This window comes from Camelus dromedarius, chromosome 22, assembly GCF_036321535.1.
Source record: "Camelus dromedarius isolate mCamDro1 chromosome 22, mCamDro1.pat, whole genome shotgun sequence".
Classification (NCBI taxonomy): domain Eukaryota; kingdom Metazoa; phylum Chordata; class Mammalia; order Artiodactyla; family Camelidae; genus Camelus; species Camelus dromedarius.
The window spans coordinates 25,741,075-25,758,560 of NC_087457.1; the positions used below are offsets into that span (position 1 = coordinate 25,741,075).

General features: G+C 32.8%; 1 protein-coding gene across 3 annotated transcripts in view; it reads right to left on the reverse strand.

Annotated features, from left to right (window-relative positions):
• Positions 1-17,486, reverse strand: part of CFAP96 (cilia and flagella associated protein 96) — a 127,831-nt gene that overhangs the window by 109,282 nt on the left and 1,063 nt on the right. Inside the window, exons 2-8 of one of the 3 annotated variants that reach the window (XM_031440301.2) lie at positions 16,317-16,504; positions 14,072-14,291; positions 12,237-12,374; positions 12,070-12,145; positions 10,149-10,328; positions 6,091-6,260; positions 4,266-4,505 (exon numbers count right to left, since the gene is read on the reverse strand). In XM_031440301.2, the coding sequence (XP_031296161.1) occupies positions 4,457-4,505; positions 6,091-6,260; positions 10,149-10,328; positions 12,070-12,145; positions 12,237-12,374; positions 14,072-14,291; positions 16,317-16,416 (933 nt within the window). In that variant the 5' untranslated portion in view covers positions 16,417-16,504 and the 3' untranslated portion in view covers positions 4,266-4,456. Of the gene's footprint in view, positions 1-4,265; positions 4,506-6,090; positions 6,261-10,148; positions 10,329-12,069; positions 12,146-12,236; positions 12,375-14,071; positions 14,292-16,316; positions 16,505-17,486 lie in introns of those variants that run through there. The other 2 variants (XM_031440303.2, XM_064477556.1) reach the window with 2 other exon arrangements.

The window sequence follows — 17,486 nt, forward strand, 5'->3', positions numbered from 1 at the left end:
CTTCTTTCACTTCTGACTGATAATTTGAGGTTTCTCCTTTTTTCTTTATCAGTCTTGCTAGAGTTTAATCAATTTTATTGATTTTTCAAAAATAAGCATTTTGTTTTATTGATTTTTCTCTATTGGTTTTCTAGTTTTTAATTCATTAATTTCTGTTCTTGTTTTAACTTCTTCCTTCTGTGTATTTTGGGCATAAGTTGCTCTTTCCTTAGTTTCTTAAGGTCATTGGTTTGAAACCACTGTTTTTCTCTACTCTGTACAGTTAAAGCTAAAATTTTCCTTCCAAGCAATGCTTTACCTGCATCCCATAAAGTCTGATGTTTTAAATATTACTCACTTCAAAATATTTTTCTTCTCTTGTGATTTACTCTTGGACCTAATGGAATATTTAGAAGTGAGTTACTTTCTAATTTGGGGGAGACTTTCTGATGCTTTTATCAATTTAAAATTTAACTATATTGTGATCAGAGAACACACTCTGTATAATTTATCTTTTAAAATTTATTACTTATTTTATTGCCCAGAATATGGTCTATAACAATTAATGTTTCATGTGGACTTGAGAAGAATGTATATTCTGCTGACCTTGGGTGGAGTAGTTTATAAATGCCAACAAGTAAAGGTAGCTGACAGTGTTGTTCAAAGCTTCAATATCCTCACTGATTTTCTATATACTTGTTCTAACAATTACTAATAGAAGAATAGAGAAGTATGTATTTCCATTCTATCAGTTTTTGTTTAATAGTTTTAAAGCTCTTTCACATGTGTACTTTTAGGACTATTATGTCTTGTTGGTGAATTGATTGCTTTATTATCTCTTTACCCCTGGTGATACTCCTTATTTCAAGGTCCTTGACTGATATTAATATAGGCCCTCCAATGTGTTTAGTGTTTGCACTGTATATATTTTTGCATCCTTTTATCTTTTTATAATGGTGAATTAAGAGGAAAAAATTTTAATTAAATAATAATAATTGTTAAATGTTTAACAATAATTGTTAAATAATAATAAATATAACCATGAAAAGTTGATGACTAAAACCTAAGCCTATATATAAGGAATTTAGGTATTGAGAAAAGAACTAATGGTGAGCACTGTATGCATTCAAGCACAGAACTAAGATTAAAGAAGTGAGAATTATAGTTACAAAATAGAGTATCTGTGTAAAAAGCATTGACAATATAAAACAAATAACATAACTAAAAAGCCAAGGCTATCCTTTTACCTTTAATCTATCAGTATCTTTGCATGTACTTTAGAAAGCATATAGATGGGTCTTTCTTTTTCTCAAGTCTGACAATCTATGCCTTTCTACTATAATGTTTAGCTATTTACATTTAATGTAATTATCAACTTGGTTTAATACAATTAACTAGCATCTATTTGATTTCTATTTGTCTCATCTATTTTGTTCCTTTTATTTTTTCTCCTGCTCTCTTTTAGATTAATTAGGTATTTAGGATTCCATTTTTCTGTCCACTTTGGCTTATCAGCCATCCCTCTTTGTTACTTTTTAAAGTTTGTTCTAGAATTATAATATACATCTTTAGCTTACCACAGATCTTCAAGTGATATTATACCAATTCATATACAATGAAAGAATCTTACAATAACATGTTTCAATCTCCCTCCTCTCATTCTTCATACTATTGTTTTTACTTTATGTATGTTATAAACCCCACAACACATTTTTAATATTTTTACTATAAAATGTAAATTATCTCCAACTCTTTAAAGAAAGTCAACCATGAGAAAAAAAAAGTATTTTATATTTACCTACACATTTATCATTCCCAGCATCCTTTGAGTAGATCCAAGTTTCCAACTGGTATCATTTTTATTTGCTTGAAAACTTCCCTTAACGTTTCTTGTAAATGCAGGTCTCAGCTTTCCTTTTTCTCAGAAAGTCTTTATTTCGCCTTAATTTTTTTGAAAAATATGTTTCCATGAATATGGAATTCTGAGTTGCCAGTTTCTTTCAACACTCTGAAGACGTCATTCATCGTTTTCAGACTCGCATGCTTTCTGGTAAGAGTTCTCATATAGGCATACCTTGTTTTAGTGTGATTTCTTTATTGCAATTTGCAGATACTGCATTTTTTTTATAAATTGAAGGTATGAGGCAACCCTGTGTCAAGCAAGTCTATCAGTGCCATTTTTCCAACAGCATTTGCTCACTTCTGGTCTCTGTGTCACATTTTTGGTAATTCTCACAATATTTCAAACTTTTTCATCATTATATTTGTTATGATGATCCGTGATATGTGACCTTGATACTATTATTGTAATTGCTTTGGGGCACCACAAACACTGTTGTCTTATTTTAAGAAATTGCCACAGCCACTCCAACCTTCAGGAACCACCACCCGGATTGATCAGTCAGCACCCATCAACATCAACACAAGACCCTCCACCAGCAAAAAGATTACAACCACTGAAGTTTCAGATGATGGTTGGCATTTTTTAGCAATAAGTATTTTCAATTGAGGTGTGTACGTTGTTTTTTTATACATAATGCTATTGCACACTGAACAGACTACAGTATAGTGTAAACATAACTTTTATATATACTGGGAAACCAAAAAATTCATATGACTCACTTTATTGCAATATTCACCTTACTGCAGTGGTCTGGAACTGGACCCACATTATTTCCAAGATATATCTGTACATAGTGTATCTTTTTACCTCTGGCAGACATTAAGAGTTTTTTTCTTGACCACTAGTTTTCTGTAATTTTATTATGATGTGTCTTCATGTGCATTTTCTTTGTGTTTATCCTGCTTGTGGTTCTTTGGGCATCTTGGATTTGGATTTATAAATTTCATCACATTTGGAAAATTTCAGCCATTATTTCTTTAAATCTTTTTCTCTCTGCTCCTTTGAGACTTGATTACACATATGCTAGACCATTTGATATTGTCCTAGAGCTCACTGGCGTTATTTTCATTTTCTTTTCAGTCTTTTCTCTTTCACTTTGGATACATTCTATTACTGTATCTTCAAGTTCACTAGTTTTTTCTTCTGCAATATCTAATTTGCTATTATTTCCAATTACTGAAGTTTTTCATTCCAAGTATTTTATTTTTCATCTCTAGATTGATTTTTCATTGGGTTCTTGTTTATAACTTTCATTCTTCTCCTCATTGTGCTCATATTTTCCTTTAAATACATTAACTTTTCTAGGTGCTAATAACCATAAACAAAAATAGACATGGTCTTATGGTACTTATAAACTCACAGAGGATAAAAGGCTAAATGTGAACTAAGAAGGTGCTATTTGAATACATAACAGGGGCACCTAACTTATTCTCAAAGATCAGGAAGGCCTTACTTAAGGAAGAATGTTTTAGAAGAGATCTGAAAGTCTACAAGTTGGAGTTAGGAAGGTAAGAAGATGATGGATGGTAGGAAAGGTTCCAAGCTATAGAAAATGGATAAATCCCTCCCAGGCAAGGGACAGCATGTCTGTCATTATAAGAAGTGAAATAAATCCACCATAGATAGACTGAAAAGAGCAAGGGAGAGTAATAAGAAATGAAGGAAGAGCAATGAGCCAAGTCTCAAAGAGCTTTTTAACCCTGATATAGATTTTACCTTTATCTTAAGGACAATGGGAATCCATGTATTTAAATAATATCTTTTAAGAATACTTTTAAGCAGTAGGGTGACTGAGGAAGAGATAACCTGGTAAGGAAAGGGTAAGTCTTAGGATGCTGCAGGTCAGGCAGCTCTGGACAGCTACAGAAGAGCATGAGAGGACACCAAAGATCAACTTCACCTTGCAACTGTGCCATTTTTTATAAAATACTGAACTAAAAATGCATTCCCCACTCTCCCTTTCCCCTGCTCATCCTGAAGCTGCCATTGGCTGATCTGATGCTTTACATAGGCCATAAATAGAAGGCATGATACCACATAAGCTGAGATACTTGCCTCACATATAATGTGTGTATATATGAATCAATGAAATATGACTGTATCAATATTTCTCTTTGATGTTAAGAATGATTTAATGGGCTATGACACCTGGATAGCTATCAACTCAACTTGCAAATATCTGGAGGAACAGCGAATTAAGAATTCGCTCTGCACTTTTAAGCCTCCAGCCCCAACTTCCACCCCTACCCCCTAGCCCTACAACTTTTTAACAGTAGGAGAGGAATAAAATCTTTCAAATGATAAGACTACACTTCAAGATTTTATAACATTCCTAAACATCTCCTCAGAAACACAGACCTAAACACAGATCAGCAAGCATATGTTAAATTATCAACAAACATTATTTATTACATAATAGTACTAAAAGCAGGAAGAGTAGTAGAGTTGCAGGCTTAAATGTTTTTTAAATGCTTAAGCTATCTCTTCCACAAAATCTTATATTTTTCAAATAATTAGTACTTGATAATAAATTTTTGGTAGTCAGGACCTATAAGGCTATTTGTCTTCCAGATGCTAATAGGACTGTATTGAAGCAGTCTTGTAGTTCTTCGTATTTAGTGCCCTAAAATTGGAAAATAAATGCACATTTAATTTTGTAGGTGCTGGCAATATATCTGTATATTTCAAAATGTTTTTGTAATAAAAAAAAATCAACAATCCCAAACCAAATTTTCTCACCAAATAAAAGCTTCACTTTATCTGTCAGATATACTTTCAAAATGTAATTTAAGAAGGAAAAGCTGGTTTATGAGACCAATTTTAAATACTACTGCCAAGAGGTTTATTATTTTAAAATTAGGATAAAAAAGCTAAAACTTGACCTAGGATAATATTTGTGATAATGTAAAAAAAAAAAAAAGAGATTTCAATAAATTCAAATAAAAGATAAACTTCTGATTTTCCAAAAGAACAATCTGTTACTTTTTTCTTTTCTCTGCTCTAAACATATATGCTAAGGCGTCACAGAACTTTCCCAGATCTGTTCTCTGGATAGAAAATAACACAGAGAAAACCTGAAGCCACCCTCTCCCCACCCCTCCAAAAATTCTATTTGAGGGTGAATGTGGTGAGGAAAATTCTAATTCTACTCTCAGTTCTATTGTATAGAAAAAGTTGGGCAGAGTACTGATACGTGACTTGCCGAAGGATAAAGTTCAAAGGACATGGAAAAAAGCTCCACATCCCAGTCCAATCCTCTACCAACTAGCCCACAAAGAATATTATTCCTGTAGACAACAGTTAATTTACATAAATAATGAAGAGCAATCTTACTTTTGTGATGTAATAATAATGTTGATATTATAATCACTGTCCACAAGTGATAAGGATGTACTACCGTTTTTATAAAAGGGAAGAATGTGAATTTGATGTCCTTTACCTAATCTATTATATGATTACACTTAAGTTAGAAATACGGAAAGTAAGTTTACTTAGCATTAAAACATTTTCATTGAATAGGTGTAAAGGTAGTCAAATAAATTTCTCGTTATTTATGATCTTGCAAACACACACCAAAAGAATGATGGATTGTCCTTTTCTACTTCATATTCTGAACTTCTAAGAACTTCTTTTCAGTTTTGAGAGTATTCAAAATTAAGTAAAATTAAACTTGTATGATACACTAATAACATATGTATACTTTTCCTCGAAGTATTATAAAGTGATGACAACAGCATTTTTAATTAATCAGAATATCTCCTGTTCTTACAGGTCATTTCAAAGTTAAGAACAAAATGAGTGTCATTAGGACTCCTCACAATTACTGAGAGCCTGAAGCCCACATAGAAATAATAATTAAACAAGGGTCAAAAGATTCTTTTGAGAAACAATGTTAACATGGACTGCAAATTGAACTATATATATCTAAATAGTCTCAACTCAAAATGAGGTTCTATAGGTTTGCTTTAAAAATTATGGACAGAGTTGCTTGGTATGGATAAAATAAACTTTTCCAATTGGGAATTTCAGAAGATGAGAAAGAACTTCTACAATGGAGGGCGGGTATGAGGAAGAAGCTGAGATTTCTAAAGTCACCCAAATTTGTCATTTTTTAAAAGTATGTATAAATAGAAGATATTATTTTGAAAAAGTCTAAAAGTTGAAAATGATTTGTCTTGGTTTATGGGCTAAATGTAACATATTACTACCTTTTGACATTCAAAGTCATTATGCTTTCAACTGGTCTGCTTTTTGGTCCACCTGGTGGATGAAAAATCTTAGGACCTTTGCTGGAAATCTGGCTTGTCAATTTAACCTCGTAAGGGTCAGCAGAATGTGAAGGGTAAGGATCAAATGTTCCTGCCTTCATTCCACCAGCCTACAAATAAAAATGAGACAGTTTAATGTGGTTTTGTAAAAATCCTTCTAAAAAAATTAGATTTGGAAGAAGTTCCTACATATCTGTGTATTGTCCACGGAGTTGGCTTTACATTTAAAGAAAATTGTCGCTACCGTTTAATTCAAATACCATCAAATACTACCTTCCTATCACAAATTTTATGAGGTTAAGACACTGTAATTCCTAAAGTTCTCTATTAAAATGTAAATGTTTATAAGAAGGTAATATTCTAAACCATCACCAAGGGTTACTATTTTAGTGAGACTTTATCAGATCAAACTATCATCTACTTGGGACATGAGCCCATTACCGAGGTCACATGTATTTTGACAGAGAAAGGAGTTAGGGCTCAGAACCAGAGGATGAGAGAAGAGGCCAAGGGTAGAGTTTGTCCAGCAGGGAGCCTGGCACAGCATGAGTTCACCAAATGTCAGTAAATTATGGGGAAGATACGAAAAAACTTTTTTTTAATTAAAATAAAGGAATAGCACATAGAAATAGAAAGTGAGAGGAAAATGTGATCCACAGTCAACTCTCTGCACCCACAAGTTCTGCATCCTCAGATTCAACCAACCTCAAATTGAAAATACTTGAAAAAACAGAATTCCAGAAAGTTCTAAAAAGCAAAAGTTGAACTTGCCATGCACAGGAAACTATTTACATAACATTTACATTGTATTAGATACTATAAGTAATCTAGAGATGATTTAAAGTATATGGGAGGACTGCATAGGTTACATGCAAATACTATGCCATTTTATATACAGGACTTCAGCATCCTAGAATTTTGGTATCCTAAGGATAGCGGGGAAGGGGCGGTCCTGCCACCAATTCCCCATGGATACTGAGGGACAACTGCATTGTACCTTATGCTTTTCTTGCAATCTATTAGAGAGTTCAATCAAAATATTTTTCACCTATACACAAAACAAACATATGCTTTAACTTTTTAAACTGATTTACCAACATTATTTTACTATATTAACAATATTTTACTAACATATTTACTATCATTATATTATATATGATCTCCAAGAAAACTATATACAATCACAATAACCTGTTTAATTAGAAATCTTTTCTCTTACAATGTCTAAGCCAGATATACATGAAAATTTCATTTGAAAGACATGCTTGTAGTTTTTCAAATTTTCCAGATTGAGACACATGGATTATTAAGAACAACAAATAATAAGAAAACTTAAGAAAATAAAGTAAATTAATTAAACAATGTAAAAGCAAAATGGATGAATTGAAAATAGAAAAATATATATGGCAAATAAACCAATTCACCAGATGATGCGATAAAAATAAATAGACAAATCTATAATTATAATTATAAATAGATAAATCTATATTATAATTAAGATAAATCTACATTATAATTAAATCCATATCATAATTAAGATTGAAAAATAAGTGGCAGAAACCCATATATATGGAATATCAAAAACTACAAAATAATATTTTTTAAACTTCTGTTAATTTGAAAATCTGAATGAAATGGTTTTCAAAGAAAATATAATCAAAGTTGACTCAAAAAGAGATAGAACGCTTATAGAAAACAGATGAGCACCATATAAGAAATTAAGCCCAGAACACTTCCTATGAGAATTCTTTCAAGCTTTCAAGAACAAATATTTCTGATGCTATTCAACTCTTACAGAACATAAAAAAAGAAGGCGATCTCCATGATTATTTCAAGATGCTAGCATCTATTTACATCAAAACAGAACAAGGCATATAAAAAGTACAGACCAGTTACACTTAACATTATTGCTGCAAAAATACATAATAAAGTATTAACAAATAAAACACAAACAAATCTCTTAAAGATTAATACAGCACAGCCAAGTGGGAGTCAGTCCAAGAAATCTATTAAGTCACTTATCTTATAGCAAGTCAATGGAGAAAAAATGGTGGTCTAAGGAGATTACACCAAAATATCCAATATAATTCTACATACATTCCTGATTTATTCTTACTTTTGGCATCTATAATAATGAACACTAGAGGTAGTCCCATGATCCCTATATCATGTCCAAGTACTGCACATGAGCGTGACATAGAGATAAAAATACTGGAAAGGAGGGAGCAAAATTATTTGCAGATAATATAACCTTTAACCTTACATCTAAAAATCCAAAGAGAATCAACACAATAAATAGAATACCCATTAGAACATAAGAAACTTTAATGAAGTGGCCAGTTATTTTAAAAAATCAAATGTTTTTATAAGGACAAATAATGTAAGGGGAAAGATGATGGGGGAAAAAATCATTGACCAGGACCTTAAAATAAGTAGGAATAAATATGATATATAAACCTACATAAAGTAAAAATATTAAAATCTACAAGGGAAATAAAGGTTTTTATAAGTAGTTTATTTCTAGATCAGAAGATTCAAAATATAAACATGCTAATATGAGCAAAATTCTAAAGATTTAATTTTAGAGTAAAATACCAAAGGTCTCTTTTTTTCCCAGAACTTTACAAAATAATTCCAATTCTAAAGAGCATTATTGGAGAACAGCCATATAAAACTTTTTTAAAGAGCAAGAAAAGACGAGACCACCCAATATTAACATGCGATAATAACGCAAAGTAGTTTGGTACTGGTAGAAATAGATCAAATAGAATGAAAACTCAGGAAAAAAACAAAAAATGATAATTTTGATTTGATAAGGACGGCATTTCAAAGCGGAGGGTATAGTTCAGTGGTAGAGCATGTCCTTAGCATACATGAGGTCCTGGGTTCAATCCCCAGTATCTCCATTAAAAAAATAAATAAGTAAGCCTAATTACCTCCCCCACCCCTAAGAAAACAAACCAGTCAAAACAGTGGTGTTCAGAATTGCTCTATCAGTGAGATCAGGAACAACTGGCTTTTTAAAAAATCAGTTTTATTTGCATCTATTTTAAGTATAATAAACTGCACCCATTTAAAGTTGTACAATTCTGAGTTTTGACAGATGTGTAACACTCTAGAAACCACAACCACAACCTAAATACCGAACATGACCTCCCTGCAAAGCTTCCTTCTGCTTTTAAAACTGAATTTTGAAAAAGATAAAAGCTGTATCCTTACCTTGCTCCTTACATCAAAATATATTTCAGATGAAACTTTAAATGCAAAAGGTTAGGACTATTAAAAAAAAAGTCAGGAATGTGTACCTTTCTAACACTGCCAGTAAGGAAAGTCATTCTGAGAATGACAAACTCAGCACAAAAGACTGATAAATTTGACCATATCAAATTATTAAATTTCTGAATAGCACAAAATACTATAGCCAAAATCAAAGATTCAACAGACTGGAAGAAATATTTTCGACACAAAGGACAAAACAATATCCTTAAAATATGAAAAGATCTTACAAACCAATATGAAAAAGACAAATATCCTAATAGAGCATCTGCAAGGAAAATGAACAGGCAGCTCACAGAAGACAAACCAAAGTATAAACTACAGTTTAAACTGTAAGAAGCATTTTCATTTTTATTCACACTTGTAAACCTCAGCAGAAGGGAAACAGCTCATTTTAATCACCATTTCAAAACCTAAAGATGGTCTGGCTTTTTAATGGTTTTGAAAAAAACTATGCCAAAGATCTAGAAAGGCACGCAGAAAATTAATTATCAATTAAAACACTTTTGAAATGATTAATAATTATTTCATTATAAGAGATTCATTATTCCTTACGCCACCCATGCTTTGTGACTTTTCATAATTTCATAAAAACAAGTTTCAAAATTTGGGGCAAGAACATAAACAAAAGTTCATCATTTACATAAGTAATAATATGACAGCAAGAGGCAACATATCTTCAAAATACTTAATACATTTTCATTCTAAAATTTTTAACTTACCTTTTTACCAGGAGAAGAGGGCTTGAAAGGGTTTGTAGGTAATTCTTTCTTCTCTGCTTTTTTAATTGGTGGTAAAGGGTTCTCAAAAGAGTAAGGATTGGTATCAAAATATTCCCTTGGGTAAAGATTTAATTTGAAAGCTGTCCCTTTAAGTAAACCATGGTGTTCTTCATTCTCTTTCTGTCAATTAAAGAGTTTAAAATTACATAGCAAAAATTACTCAAATTGGAAGTAAGGTAGAGCTGAATATACTTTTAAATTTTAATATAAGCATGTAGATTTTTAATATATACTACTGGTTCACTTTTTTTATATATTCCTTTGTTAAGTTCTATTTTTATGATACAAAAAATATGCTTACTTATGAACAAGCACAACTATGACTGTCCATTTTGGATACACGTTGATTTGAAGTATAGAAATCTATCACTTAAACAAATCTGTATTCACTATCTGGGTGACATAATGCAGTAAAAACAAACTGGTATCTAGTTCAAATCCTAACGCCTTCCTGCTTTTTCTTAGTGACTCTCGGAAAGTTACTTACACTTTCAGTGTCACATTTTCTTCAAATGTAAATGATGATGAGAATATCCACCCCCCCTCCACCCTTAATGCTGTTATAAAGATTAAATGAATATTATAAAATACCTGGCATATGGTAGGCCTTAAAAAAAAGTCAGCTTTTACTTCTAAGAATAAGGAATACTGAACTTTTTATAACGTTTTTATATTATAATATTATTTTAGGAAAGCCAGGGACATAAAATTTCTGACTTACGAATAATAAGTTCTAAAAGTAAGAATGAAGGAGCTTTACTATAAAGAGAGAAAAGTATCTTATACCCATAAACTTTGGATGAAAGACTAATTATTGAGCCATTGATAAAACTGCCTTGTGTGTATTTACATATTATGTATTATTATTCCTACAGATGAAAAGTAATTTACATAGAATTTTATATAAAGTGAATAAATCCATACATAGAAATAAGAGATGCTTATTTTCAAATGACCAAGGTTTCTGCCCAGTTTAATAGAAACCTTTTCCTGGATTTGGACACTCTCATATGCAAAAATGGCTACTATCCGTCTCACAGCCCCACTGCCACTTAAAATCATCACAGACAAAATTATTGAAGACTGAATGCCTAAACAAACAAAAACTTAAAAACTAACATATTTGCTGTTCAATTTCTATTTCTTAACATCCAGATGCACTTGACTTTTCATTACTACCAGCTTTCTTTAAAGTTATATTGATTTTGTTAAATTATGTTGATATTCCAAAATTTCTACAGGTTCCTCTGCTCATTCACATGTAGGCATTCTTCACATGGGTGAATATGCTTTATTTTAAGTCAAATAGTGTAGAAAGTGAGTGTAAGAGGCATAGACCAGTACGTCTAAGGTTTTATTTCTGCCATTTCACAAAGTGAATCATTTTCTCCCATCCTTTGGCTCTCTCTCCTGTAAGTACTCATTTTCTCCTCTCCACTTCCTCCCTTCTCCCAAGTCCACTCACTCACCATAATGGCTCAATCGGCCCAAAAGTACCACCACTACTCCTTTTTGGGCACAAAATAGTAGGCAAAGACTAGGATATGACTCTTCTCCAAATAGAACACAGCTGATCAGGCCGAGTTAACAGAAGCTTCGCAGCTAGTCTACAGACATGTAGGACAGACGTGGGAAACCACAGCAGCGATTAAAGCTCATCCTGGGAAGAACTGAAAGGAGCTATAGCAAGATGTGGAAATCTAATATCAAGAAGGTAAAATTATCGTAATTCATAAACATCAACCTGCCACTACCCAAGTAATACAAAGAGGACAAAACAAACCCTCATTAGATCACAAGTGAATTCTCTAAGTCAACTAAATAAGAGAAATGTTAAAAAAATTAAAATAGAGTCTTTTACCTTGTAATTTAGTTTTGGTGCATCATAGAAATCAGCAGAGTGTGAAAACTGCTTACCTATGGTAACATTTGCATAGCTAAGGAAAAGAAATAACAATGACTTCAGGGTTCAGAAATTCATTTTTTTAATCAAAACAAATGATATGAAAGTGTTAAAAAATATCTTACCCATATCCGGTTCCTTTCTTTCCTGGGTTTGTGTATAAATTCTTCCCAGGTGGCTTATATTTTTCTTTGGGTTTTGACTGTGCACTGAAAAATGGGACTGGTCCGCCAATTGTTCCATAGTAACTTCCTAAACCACATCTAAATACAATTTAATAACAAAAAAAGGGCAAGTTAAAATAGCAAATTTTATGTTACCAATGAAGAGAAGGGGGAGAGGCAAGATAGTGGGAGGGTCTATGAGACAACCGAAACCTTTGTTACTGTCAAAGTTTGACATTGCTTATAAATTTGAATTAAAAATTTCAAGAACTAGACAGACATCAACATTGGTTACTTATTATCTCTGGCCTACAAATAAAGGTTCTGTTAGGAAAAGATATTCATTCTCATTCATTGCTCTTTACGCATACATTATAAAATTCTCTTAAAAATTAGTAAATAAAGCAATGACATCACAGAGAAAAGGAAATTATGCACAGGCATGATCTAACTAGAATTTGATTTAATGCAAGCATTACATATTAGTACATTTACAACGTATTAAATGCCCATGGTTCTATAATCTATTTTGAGTAAGGACCAGTATGACGACTTCTTATTTATTCCACCAACCTCTCTTTTTGGAGACACTGTATCCCACTATATCACAGATGTTTTTCACGTATCTGTGATCTTTAAAAAGAAAGAAAAACTAGCCTAATTGTATAACTGTTCTTATTTCTTGGCTGACAAATGAATATAAGCACATTATAAATACTATATCAAGCCAGCAATTCCCAATTATTGCAAGAGGTCAAAACTCATCAATTGGGGTAAAGGAGGCTGAAAATTAGGAAAAAGTTATTTGAAGGATAAAATACATATATTACATGAAAAGGAAATGAAGTAGTGACCCAAAAAATGCATGTGTGAATTTATATCTAAGAAGGAAATAAAGGAGCCCAAATAAAAGTAACAATAATAAAAATTAACAATTCAAACCTATCTAAAATGTGAAAACATGGAAAAAGATAAACTACCGTAACAGAAAAGAAGACATTCTCCACACTTAATAAAAACTACATAATTTGACTTTGAAGACTGCAGCTTTACTAATCTCATCAGTACGACAAATAAACACAAAATTCACCTTCACCAATCCTCGTCTGTCATAAACTCTAAATTTAGAGTCAACATTACTGAGTGTGAACTAACATGATATTTTGAAGCCCTGCTGTATGATATCACAGACTATATGATTTTGTTTAAGAATTTAAAGGTAAGGGAAAAAAAGAACCTCACATTGACAATTTTCACAACTAAAATGTTGTTAAACCCCGTACATGTATCTTCGCACATGATTTTTAATAATGTATCTTTGATAAATTATCTTCCTTATTCGAAAAAGGTTTCTTCTAATTTCACACTTTTTATTTATACTTTTTTAAAGTTTGAAAAAGCAGAAAAAACAGTCAAGGGCACAGATATGATGACCCAAGACAAATTTTTCCCTTGGGTTAGGGAAAACTAACCCAAAGTTGAAACCTTGAAAACCTGTTGCAAGGTTTTCAAACAAACTTATTTTCATTATTTAGTTGGCTTTTTTAATGAACTGAAATAAACAGTGACATAAATAACCAAAAATTTAACGTGACAATGGAATCTACTTAATCAAAATTACCTGTCAACCTTAATCATCCAATATAACAGTCTTTAAGGCAAACTTAACGTAAGAATCATACTTTACAAAAAATGAGTCATACATATGTAAGTCCTACAGAAAAACAACACTGAATTTAACCTAGAGGACAGAGAGATGCAGGAGATATATGTAAGACTTTTCACCAAATACTTACCGCTTTTTCTCTCCGTTAGTAGGGAGAAAGGCTTTGCCTAGATTTTTTTTGGCTTCTTCCATCATATGCCGTCTCCGCACTTGATTCAGGTTTACGTAGCCTTCACCTTCAAAAACCCTTACAAAATGGGGATCAAAATAACCTGCCTGGAGACTTGACATTTCTTTGGATCCCCCAGGTAGTAGCTGTCTATTTTTGCTTGCAGCCTCATTAAAGGGTCCTTTAAAAATAAATTAGGAGTATCATAATTTTGAGTTCACTACTAATTAAAGGACAAGAAAAAATAATTTAGAAAAAGTTTTAAAATGTGATTTGGGCAGTGAGTTTTGAGCTCTTGAACACAGCTTCAAAATGTTTGCTGAAAGGTCTGTGTCAGGGGCAACACTGACAGTAAGAACTAAGAGGTTTCCATTATAACATTTTAACAATTAGACTAAACTCCTGTTTTACTAGTCATCTAATCCAGTCCTTTCCCATCTATATACCAGAAAACACTGTGTGAGAATATAGTAGGAAACACTATTCGTGTCAGTACGTAAGTGAGAGAGAGAGAGAGAGAGAGAGAGAGGGAGGGAGAGTGTATGTGTGTGTGTGTGTGTGCGTGTGTGTGCGTATCTGTGTAGGTTGAAGGAAAAAGGAATTTGACACAAACTGAAGCAATTCCCCTCCTGGGTATATACTCATCACACGAGCGCCTACGTCCACTAAAAAGCAGAAACAAGGAAAAAAAAAGACAAATAAGAATGTTCATATCAGCTTCACTCATAACAATTAAAAACAAAAAACAACTCAAATGTCCACTGCTAACTAAAATTGGCACTTGCCATCTGCCTCTACAAGGACTGGATCACGCTGGCACTTGCCATCTAACTCTGTTCGGATTAAATCACGAGCCACTGCAGCTGCTGACCTCCAACACACCCTGAAAGGAGTTCAGGACGGAGGTCAGGAATGAGGTGCTCTGTGCTCTGGGAAAACTGGATGAACAGGCCTTCAGATAGTTAGATACTTTCAGAAAATTTTATGGCCCCAATTCTTGCATCTCCTCATATCTAGAAAAGTACCAAAATCACAAACAGTGACATCTGCTCCTCGTGACTAGCAGCAAGCCTCTGCCTAAGTGTGTGCTTGACTACACGTGCCCCCCTCACTGAAATCATGTGTAATATTGAGCTTTCCCCCTGCCTCTTGGGAATAGTTTCTCAGAGCTTTCTAGGATGCTGTCTCCTGAGCTATAGTCCTCATTTTGCCCCAAATAAAACCTAACCCACAATGCTCAGTAGACACCATCAACAGGAAAATAGATAAATAAATTGTGGTATATTTACACAATGAAATACTAGTAGCCCAATAATTTTTAAAAGGCTAGTTTTATGAATATTTAGAACTTGTTTTGTAATTTGCTTCTAGGAGAGCTCAATTTGTAAAGTCCTTCTACAACATGAAAGAATTTTTTGAAGTGCAAAGAATCCTGAATTCAACTGGCTCTTAAACTGTACATTTGTACCATTGATTTTTTTTTATCTTAAGGTTTTGGAATGGTAATATATTCACACAGTTCCAAATTTAGTAGTGTGAATATTTCCATGATAAATCCTCCTTCTACACTTGGCCACTCAGTTCCTCTCCCACAGGTGACCATGATAATAATTTTGTTTTCCAGACAATGTTCAGGCACGTTCCAGTGAATATTTTCATATATACCCTTTTCCAATTTCAATGTTTAGCATACTACATACAACATTCTGTACCTTGATTTTTTATTTACTAATGTATCTTGGAGATGTTTCATATCAGTGTATTCTTTCTCATTGTTTTGTTTATTACCCTAAAAATCCCTCAGCTATTCATTTAGCATTTCATTTTTCAAGAAAGTGATCATGGATGGCCTTTTCAGATGCAAATGTAAATGCTGTTTGCATAGTATAGTTTCCCATCTAAGGAGGAAAAAAAAACAGCTAAAAAATAATATTCCAGGAGAAAATTGCCATGCACCTTGGAAAGAAATAAAATTACCTACAAGGAGAATATACAAAGGTAGGGTAGCCCAATAAAATTAGCTTCTTGCTATTATGAAATTAAGTTCTCTCTTAATTCTATTGAAATTTCACAAGTTTACTCAACTTTAAACCTAAGGCTTTAAAATGCAGGCCATTAAAAATATCATTTAGCTGAAATACGAAATCTAAAATTTCACATAGGAAATATCCACTCTTGGGCTACAAAGAAAACCAAATATACTTACGATTAAACTGTGATACATATCTGTCACCCACAGTAATATATTCCATCTCACTGAAAAGGCCAATTCTCTCCATGTCAGTTTTCCCTCCTTCCGCAGGCATGGCTGCTGCTTGGGGTGGTGTTCTCTGTATTGGAAACTTCAGTGGCTTCCTTACAGCTACTTCTTGTATAGCAAAATCCTGCTCTACACTGAAAAATACGGGAGGAAAATTTAGGAAACAGGTAATTACTAAATTCCAGTCCAAGTTACTTTCAGTCTGAAAGTTAACATGCAGAGTTACATCCTAAAACAACAGTCCCAAAATATGTGGGGAAAGAATCTACTTTGTGGGGCTGAGGGGGAATAATGAGGATTCAAAATTCCCACCATGAACCTTCCCCTTGACTCTCCAGGGGAAGTAACCATAAATTACAAAGAAATGTGTATCTGTTGCATTGCCAAACAACTGTCAAAATAATAAAATGATTACTGCACAGTATGGAATAAATACTGTATAAACAATATCCTTCTTTTGAGAAGTTCAAGGTTGACTGACATTTTCAGTTTAGATAAAACAGTTCAGACATACTGCACTGACCCTCCTATTGAAAATGACTTACTTTTTCAGAATGTGCAACACACGCAGGTATTATCCTATAGTTCTTGAGTTTTTGCACGTTTAAATGTATATAAGAAATGTGCCACCTGGTGAAATTAGTTCATAAAGGGGATGAGAGGAGAGACAACGAATCAGAGTATTGGTTAAAAGGGTTAAAGGGTAGACTGCAACTATGAGTTTTCTTTTGAAATATTACACTAAATATGTATCTGTTTATTTGGATATTGCTTATTTTAATTACACATGTTCTAAAAGAACACTTGCTTCCATTTCATTGTAATATTTTTTAAGCACCAACTAGATCCAGGCACTGGAGGTACATGAGTGAATAAAACAAACACTGGCTTATGCTTCCCAGCTTATAATTGAAGGTAAGAAACTTTTGCCTGAATTTAGGGCAAACTGTTTCAATGACACTAAACAGGTCTAAATTTACTACTTGAAACTGTGGCTCATCTTTCCCCCATCCCTCCCCATCCTACCTCTTTTTCTGATCAGGTATGATTTAAAACTAGACATCAGTCAGTTGGAGTGTACTAATTCGACTTGCATCACATTTCAAAGCTCTATCT